Here is a 9,703-nt window from a genome sequence, read left to right on the forward strand (position 1 = left end):
AGGGTTACAATTAGGGTTACAATTAGAGTTAGGGTTACAATTAGGGTTAGGGTTACAATTAGGGTTACGATTAGGGTTAGGGTTACAATTAGGGTTATGATTAGGGTTAGGGTTACAAGTAGGGTTACAATTAGGGTTAGGGTTACAGTTAGGGTTACAATTAGGGTTATGATTAGGGTTAGGGTTACAATTAGGGTTACAATTAGGGTTACAATTGGGGTTAGGGTTACAATTAGGGTTAGGGTTACAATTAGGGTTAGGGTTACAATTAGGGTTACGATTAGGGTTAGGGTTACAAGTAGGGTTACAATTAGGGTTAGGGTTACAAATTGGGTTAGGGTTACAGTTAGGGTTACAATTAGGGTTAGGGTTACAATTAGGGTTACATTAGGGTTAGGGTTACAATTAGGGTTAGGGTTACAATTAGGGTTACAATTAGGGTTAGGGTTACAATTAGGGTTACGATTAGGGTTAGGGTTACAATTAGGGTTAGGGTTACAATTAGGGTTACAATTAGGGTTAGGGTTACAATTAGGGTTACAATTAGGGTTAGGGTTACAGTTTAGGGTTACAATTAGGGTTATGATTAGGGTTAGGGTTACGGTTAGGGTTACAATTAGGGTTACAATTAGGGTTACAATTGGGGTTAGGGTTACAATTAGGGTTAGGGTTACAATTAGGGTTAGGGTTACAATTAGGGTTAGGGTTACAATTAGGGTTAGGGTTACAATTAGGGTTAGGGTTACAATTAGGGTTAGGGTTACAATTAGGGTTACGATTAGGGTTAGGGTTACAAGTAGGGTTACAATTAGGGTTAGGGTTACAATTAGGGTTAGGGTTACAATTAGGGTTACAATTAGGGTTACAATTAGGGTTAGGGTTACAATTAGGGTTAGGGTTACAATTAGGGTTACAATTAGGGTTAGGGTTACAAGTAGGGTTACAATTAGGGTTAGGGTTACAATTAGGGTTACAATTAGGGTTACAATTAGGGTTAGGGTTACAATTAGGGTTAGGGTTACAATTAGGGTTAGGGTTACAACGTAGGGTTACGATTAGGGTTAGGGTTACAAGTAGGGTTACAATTAGGGTTAGGGTTACAATTAGGGTTAGGGTTACAATTAGGGTTAGGGTTACAATTAGGGTTAGGGTTACAATTAGGGTTATTTAGGGTTTAGGGGTTACAATTAGGGTTACAATTAGGGTTAGGGTTACAATTAGGGTTAGGGTTACAATTAGGGTTATGATTAGGGTTAGGGTTACAATTAGGGTTACAATTAGGGTTAGGGTTACAGTTAGGGTTAGGGTTACAGTTAGGGTTATGATTAGGGTTAGGGTTACAATTAGGGTTACAATTAGGGTTACAATTGGGGTTAGGGTTACAATTAGGGTTAGGGTTACAATTAGGGTTAGGGTTACAATTAGGGTTAGGGTTAGGGTTAGGGTTACAATTAGGGTTAGGGTTACAGTTAGGGTTAGGGTTACAATTAGGGTTATGATTAGGGTTAGGGTTACAATTAGGGTTACAATTAGGGTTACAATTGGGGTTAGGGTTACAATTAGGGTTAGGGTTACAATTAGGGTTAGGGTTACAATTGGGGTTAGGGTTACAATTAGGGTTAGGGTTACAATTAGGGTTAGGGTTACAATTGGGGTTAGGGTTACAATTAGGGTTACAATTAGGGTTAGGGTTACAATTTGGGTTAGGGTTACAATTAGGGTTACAATTAGGGTTAGGGTTACAATTAGGGTTACAATTAGGGTTAGGGTTACAATTAGGGTTACAATTAGGGTTACAATTAGGGTTACAATTAGGGTTACAATTAGGGTTACAATTAGGGTTACAATTGGGGTTAGGGTTACAATTAGGGTTAGGGTTACAATTAGGGTTAGGGTTACAATTAGGGTTAGGGTTACAATTAGGGTTAGGGTTACAATTGGGGTTAGGGTTACAATTAGGGTTAGGGTTACAGTAGGTTACAATTAGGGTTATGATTAGGGTTAAGGTTACAATTAGGGTTACAATTAGGGTTAACATTGGGGTTTAGGGTTACAATTAGGGTTAGGGTTACAATTAGGGTTAGGGTTACAATTAGGGTTAGGGTTACAGTTAGGGTTACAATTAGGGTTATGATTAGGGTTAGGGTTACAATTAGGGTTAGGGTTACAATTAGGGTTAGGGTTACAATTAGGGTTAGGGTTACAATTAGGGTTAGGGTTACAGTTAGGGTTACAATTAGGGTTATGATTAGGGTTAGGGTTACAATTAGGGTTACAATTAGGGTTACAATTGGGGTTAGGGTTACAATTAGGGTTAGGGTTACAATTAGGGTAGGGTTACAATTAGGGTTACAATTAGGGTTAGGGTTACAATTAGGGTTAGGGTTACAATTAGGGTTACAATTAGGGTTAGGGTTACAATTAGGGTTACAGTTAGGGTTACAATTAGGGTTACAGTTAGGGTTACAATTAGGGTTACAATTAGGGTTAGGGTTACAATTAGGGTTAGGGTTACAATTAGGGTTACAATTGGGTTAGGGTTACAATTAGGGTTAGGGTTACAATTAGGGTTAGGGTTACAATTAGGGTTACAATTAGGGTTACAATTAGGGTTACAATTAGGGTTAGGGTTATGATTAGGGTTACAGTTAGGGTTACAATTGGGGTTGGGGTTACAATTAGGGTTAGGGTTACAATTAGGGTTAGGGTTACAATTAGGGTTACAGTTAGGGTTACAATTGGGGTTGGGGTTACAATTAGGGTTAGGGTTACAATTGGGGTTAGGGTTACAATTAAGGGTTGGGGTACAATTAGGGTTAGGGTTACAATTAGGGTTGGGTTACAATTAGGGTTAGGGTTACAATTAGGGTTGGGGTTACAATTAGGGTTGGGTTACAATTAGGGTTAGGGTTACAATTAGGGTTAGGGTTACAATTAGGGTTGGGGTTACAATTAGGGTTGGGGTTACAATTAGGGTTAGGGTTACAATTAGGGTTAGGGTTACAGTTAGGGTTACAATTAGGGTTAGGGTTACAATTAGGGTTACGATTAGGGTTAGGGTTACGATTAGGGTTAGGGTTACAATTAGGGTTATGATTAGGGTTACAATTAGGGTTACGATTAGGGTTAGGGTTACGATTAGGGTTAGGGTTACAATTAGGGTTAGGGTTACACATTAGGGTTACAATTAGGGTTACAATTAGGGTTAGGGTTACAGTTAGGGTTACAATTAGGGTTACAATTAGGGTTACAATTAGGGTTAGGGTTACAGTTAGGGTTACAATTAGGGTTAGGGTTACAATTAGGGTTACGATTAGGGTTAGGGTTACAATTGGGGTTAGGGTTACAATTAGGGTTGGGGTTACAATTAGGGTTAGGGTTACAATTAGGGTTGGGGTTACAATTAGGGTTGGGGTTACAATTAGGGTTAGGGTTACAATTAGGGTTAGGGTTACAGTTAGGGTTACAATTAGGGTTAGGGTTACAATTAGGGTTACGATTAGGGTTAGGGTTACGATTAGGGTTAGGGTTACAATTAGGGTTATGATTAGGGTTACAATTAGGGTTACCGATTAGGGTTAGGGTTACGATTAGGGTTAGGGTTAGCAAATTAGGGTTACAATTAGGGTTACAATTAGGGTTAGGGTTACAATTAGGGTTACAATTAGGGTTACAATTAGGGTTAGGGTTACAGTTAGGGTTACAATTAGGGTTACAATTAGGGTTACAATTAGGGTTAGGGTTACAGTTAGGGTTACAATTAGGGTTAGGGTTACAATTAGGGTTACAATTAGGGTTAGGGTTACAATTAGGGTTACAATTAGGGTTAGGGTTACAATTAGGGTTAGGGTTACAATTAGGGTTACAATTAGGGTTAGGGTTACAATTAGGGTTACAATTAGGGTTAGGGTTACAATTAGGGTTACGATTAGGGTTAGGGTTACAATTAGGGTTAGGGTTACAATTAGGGTTATGATTAGGGTTAGGGTTACAATTAGGGTTACAATTAGGGTTAGGGTTACAATTAGGGTTAGGGTTACAGTTAGGGTTACAATTAGGGTTATGATTAGGGTTAGGGTTACAATTAGGGTTAGGGTTACAATTAGGGTTACGATTAGGGTTAGGGTTACAATTAGGGTTAGGGTTACAATTAGGGTTAGGGTTACAATTAGGGTTAGGGTTACAATTAGGGTTAGGGTTACAGTTAGGGTTACAATTAGGGTTATGATTAGGGTTAGGGTTACAATTAGGGTTACAATTAGGGTTAGGGTTACAATTAGGGTTACGATTAGGGTTAGGGTTACAATTAGGGTTAGGGTTACAATTAGGGTTACAATTAGGGTTAGGGTTACAATTAGGGTTACGATTAGGGTTAGGGTTACAATTAGGGTTAGGGTTACAATTAGGGTTACAATTAGGGTTAGGGTTACAATTAGGGTTACAATTAGGGTTAGGGTTACAATTAGGGTTACAATTAGGGTTAGGGTTACAATTAGGGTTACAATTAGGGTTAGGGTTACAATTAGGGTTACAATTAGGGTTAGGGTTACAATTAGGGTTACAATTAGGGTTAGGGTTACAATTAGGGTTACAATTAGGGTTAGGGTTACAATTAGGGTTACAATTAGGGTTAGGGTTACAATTAGGGTTACGATTAGGGTTAGGGTTACAATTAGGGTTAGGGTTACAATTAGGGTTACAATTAGGGTTAGGGTTACAATTAGGGTTACAATTAGGGTTATGATTAGGGTTAGGGTTACAATTAGGGTTACAATTAGGGTTAGGGTTACGAATTAGGGGTAGGGTTACAATTAGGGTTAGGGTTACAATTAGGGTTACAATTAGGGTTACAATTAGGGTTAGGGTTACAATTAGGGTTAGGGTTACAATTAGGGTTACGATTAGGGTTAGGGTTACAATTAGGGTTAGGGTTACAATTAGGGTTACAATTAGGGTTAGGGTTACAATTAGGGTTACAATTAGGGTTATGATTAGGGTTAGGGTTACAATTAGGGTTAGGGTTACAATTAGGGTTAGGGTTACAATTAGGGTTACAATTAGGGTTAGGGTTACAATTAGGGTTAGGGTTACAATTAGGGTTACAATTAGGGTTAGGGTTACAATTAGGGTTAGGGTTACAGTTAGGGTTACAATTAGGGTTATGATTAGGGTTAGGGTTACAATTAGGGTTACAATTAGGGTTACAATTGGGGTTAGGGTTACAATTAGGGTTAGGGTTACAATTAGGGTTATGATTAGGGTTAGGGTTACAATTAGGGTTACAATTAGGGTTAGGGTTACAATTAGGGTTATGATTACAGTTAGGGTTACAATTAGGGTTATGATTAGGGTTAGGGTTACAATTAGGGTTACAATTAGGGTTAGGGTTACAATTAGGGTTAGGGTTACAGTTAGGGTTACAATTAGGGTTATGATTAGGGTTAGGGTTACAATTAGGGTTACAATTAGGGTTAGGGTTACAATTAGGGTTAGGGTTACAATTAGGGTTACAATTGGGGTTAGGGTTACAATTAGGGTTAGGGTTACAATTAGGGTTAGGGTTACAATTAGGGTTACAATTGGGGTTAGGGTTACAATTAGGGTTAGGGTTACAATTAGGGTTACAATTGGGGTTAGGGTTACAATTAGGGTTAGGGTTACAATTAGGGTTACAATTGGGGTTAGGGTTACAATTAGGGTTAGGGTTACAATTAGGGTTAGGGTTACAATTGGGGTTAGGGTTACAATTAGGGTTACAATTAAGGGTTAGGGTTACAATTGGGGTTAGGGTTACAATTAGGGTTACAATTAGGGTTTAGGGTTACAATTAGGGTTACAATTAGGGTTAGGGTTACAATTAGGGTTACAATTAGGGTTAGGGTTACAATTAGGGTTAACAATTGGGTTTACAATTGGGGTTAGGGTTACAATTAGGGTTAGGGTTACAATTAGGGTTACAATTAGGGTTTGGGTACAATTAGGGTTACAATTAGGGTTAGGGTTACAATTAGGGTTAGGGTACATTAGGGTTAGGGTTACATTTGGGTTTAGGGTTACAATTAGGGTTAGGGTTACATTTGGGGTTAGGGTTACAATTAGGGTTACAATTAGGGTTAGGGTTACAATTAGGGTTACAATTAGGGTTAGGGTTACAATTAGGGCTAGGGTTACAATTAGGGTTACAATTAGGGTTAGGGTTACAATTAGGGTTACAATTAGAGTTAGGGTTACAATTGGGGTTAGGGTTACAATTAGGGTTAGGGTTACAATTAGGGAGCTTAGGGTTACAATTAGGGTTACAATTAGAGTTAGGGTTACAATTAGGGTTAGGGTTACAATTAGGGCTAGGGTTACAATTAGGGTTACAATTAGAGTTAGGGTTACAATTGGGGGGTTAGGGTTACAATTAGGGCTAGGGTTACAATTAGGGTTACAATTAGGGTTAGGGTTACAATTAGGGTTACAATTGGGGTTAGGGTTAGGGTTACAATTAGGGTTGGGGTTACAATTAGGTTGGGGTTACAATTAGGGTTAGGGTTACAATTAGGGTTAGGGTTACAATTAGGGTTAGGTTATAATTAGGGTTACAATTAGGGTTACAATTAGGGTTACAATTAGGGTTAGGGTTACAATTAGGGTTAGGGTTACAATTAGGGTTAGGGTTACAATTAGGGTTACAATTAGGGTTAGGGTTACAATTAGGGTTAGGGTTTATAATTAGGGTTACAATTAGGGTTAGGGTTACAATTAGGGTTAGGGTTACAATTAGGGTTACAATTGGGGTTAGGGTTACAATTAGGGTTAGGGTTACAATTAAGGGTTTAGGGTTATAATTAGGGTTACAATTAGGGTTAGGGTTACAATTAGGGTTAGGGTTACAATTAGGGTTACAATTAGGGTTAGGGTTACAATTAGGGTTAGGGTTACAATTAGGGTTACAATTAGGGTTACAATTAGGGTTAGGGTTACAATTAGGGTTAGGGTTATAATTAGGGTTACAATTAGGGTTGGGGTTACAATAGGGTTAGGGTTATAATTAGGGTTCAATTAGGGTTGGGGTTACAATTAGGGTTAGGGGTTAATAAATTTTAGGGTTACAATTAGGGTTAGGGTTACAATTAGGTGTTACAAATTAGGGTTACAATTAGGGTTAGGGTTACAATTTTAGGGTTGGGTTACAATTAGGGTTAGGGTTACAATTAGGGTTACAATTAGGGTTAGGGTTACATATTGGGGTTAGGGTTACAATTAGGGTTACAATTGGGGTAGGTTCAATTAGGGTTACAATTAGGGTTAGGGTTACAATTAGGGTTGGGGTACATAGGTTACAATTAGGGTTAGGGTTACAATTAGGGTTGGGGTTACAATTAGGGTTACAATTAGGGTTAGGGTTACAATTAGGGTTACAATTAGGGTTAGGGTTACAATTAGGGTTACAATTAGGGTTAGGGTTACAATTAGGGTTGGGTTACAATTAGGGTTACAATTAGGGTTGGGTTACATTAGGGTTACAATTAGGGTTAGGGTTACAATTAGGGTTACGGTTAGGATAGGGTTGGGGTTAGGGTTACAATTAGGGTTAGGGTTACAATTGGGGTTAGGGTTACAATTAGGGTTAGGGTTACAATTAGGGGTAGGGTACAAATTAGGGTTACAATTGGGGTTAGGGTTACAATTAGGGTTACAATTGGGGTTAGGGTTACAATTGGGGTTACAATTAGGGTTAGGGTTACAATTAGGGTTACAATTGGGGTTAGGGGTTCAATTAGGGTTACAATTAGGGTTAGGGTTACAATTGGGGTTAGGGTTACAATTAGGGTTAGGGTTACAATTGGGGTTAGGGTTACAATTAGGGTTGGGTTACAATAGGGTTACAATTAGGGTTAGGGTTACAATTAGGGTTACAATTAGGGTTAGGGTTACAATTAGGGTTACGGTTAGGATTAGGGTTTAAATTAAGGGTTTAATGGGTTTACAATAGGGGTTAGGGTTACAATTAGGGTTACAATTAGGGTTAGGGTTACAATTAGGTTACAATTAGGTTAGGGTTACAATTAGGGTTACAATTAGGGTTAGGGTTACAATTAGGGTTGGGGTTACAATTAGGGTTACAATTAGGGTTAGGGTTACAATTAGGGTTACAATTAGGGTTAGGGTTACGATTAGGGTTACGGTTAGGATTAGGGTTACAATTAGGGTTAGGGTTACAATTAGGGTTAGGGTTACGATTAGGGTTACAATTAGGATTAGGGTTACAATTAGGGTTAGGGTTACGATTAGGGTTAGGGTTACAATTAGGGTTAGGGTTACAATTAGGGTTACAATTAGGGTTAGGGTTACAATTAGGGTTACAATTAGGGTTACAATTAGGGTTGGGGTTACAATTAGGGTTACAATTAGGGTTAGGGTTACAATTAAGGGTTACAATTAGGGTTAGGGTTACGATTAGGGTTACGGTTTAGGGATTAGGGTTACAATTAGGGTTCGGGTTACAATTAGGGTTAGGGTTACGATTAGGGTTACAATTAGGATTAGGGTTACAATTAGGGTTAGGGTTACGATTAGGGTTAGGGTTAGGATTAGGGTTACAATTAGGGTTAGGGTTACAATTAGGGTTACAATTAGGGTTAGGGTTACAATTAGGGTTACAATTAGGGTTAGGGTTACAATTAGGGTTGGGGTTACAATTAGGGTTACAATTAGGGTTAGGGTTACAATTAGGGTTACAATTAGGGTTAGGGTTACGATTAGGGTTACGGTTAGGATTAGGGTTGGGGTTAGGGTTACAATTAGGGTTAGGGTTACAATTGGGGTTAGGGTTACAATTAGGGTTAGGGTTACGGTTAGGATTAGGGTTAGGGTTAGGGTTACAATTAGGGTTAGGGTTACAATTAGGGTTAGGGTTACAATTAGGGTTAGGGTTAGGATTAGGGTTGGGGGATTATCTGCTGTATAGTAGATGCACCGGGGGTCACTGTCTGTCTGTTCCAATCTCATTTCTGCCCCCAGATAATCAGTGAGGACGAGTTCCGGCAGTTGGAGAAGATCAAGACGATCGGCAGCACCTACATGGCGGCCTCGGGGCTCAATGACTCCACCTACGACAAGGCGGGGAAGTCACACATTAAAGCGCTGGCCGACTACGCCATGAGAATGATGGACCAGATGAAATACATTAACGAGCATTCCTTCAACAACTTCCAGATGAAGATCGGTGAGTCTTCCTGCCGGAGCGGCCAATCAGATTCATTGCTGAATCAGATGTTTTACAAAGGATTCTGGGTACTGGGGGTCAGGATTTGTGGGCCCTTTGTGACCTGTCTATGACCAGGTGTTTGCCTGCAATGTCCGGCCCCCTTTATGATGTCAGATATAGGGCAAGCCCATTGTGGGTATATGAATAGGGGTGATCGGGTCGACCCACGGGTCAGTTCTGCTCACTACCCAGAACTCTGTTCTTTCCGCAGGGCTGAACATCGGGCCAGTAGTCGCGGGCGTCATTGGGGCGAGGAAGCCACAGTACGACATTTGGGGGAACACCGTTAACGTGGCCAGTCGGATGGACAGTACCGGGGTGCCTGAGCGAATACAAGTGAGGGGGGCACCTCAAATCTTAATACCTTTTCCCTGCCCTGATATTTATTCCTTTTCCTGTTTCTTCCACCTCGTTTGTGCCTGGTTGCTAGGGTTAGAGAGTCTAGCA

The 9,703-nt window shown here is 39.7% G+C and overlaps 1 protein-coding gene across 2 annotated transcripts in view; it reads left to right on the top strand.

The window, feature by feature from the left end:
* adcy5 (adenylate cyclase 5) overlaps positions 1-9,703 on the top strand; it is a 70,880-nt gene that overhangs the window by 60,095 nt on the left and 1,082 nt on the right. For both annotated transcript variants that reach the window (XM_031893449.1, XM_031893450.1), the window contains 2 exons: positions 9,010-9,214; positions 9,468-9,592. In XM_031893449.1, coding sequence (XP_031749309.1) covers positions 9,010-9,214; positions 9,468-9,592 — 330 coding nt within the window. The remainder of the gene's footprint in view (positions 1-9,009; positions 9,215-9,467; positions 9,593-9,703) is intronic.

This window comes from Xenopus tropicalis, chromosome 9, assembly GCF_000004195.4.
Source record: "Xenopus tropicalis strain Nigerian chromosome 9, UCB_Xtro_10.0, whole genome shotgun sequence".
NCBI classification, from domain to species: Eukaryota; Metazoa; Chordata; class Amphibia; order Anura; family Pipidae; genus Xenopus; species Xenopus tropicalis.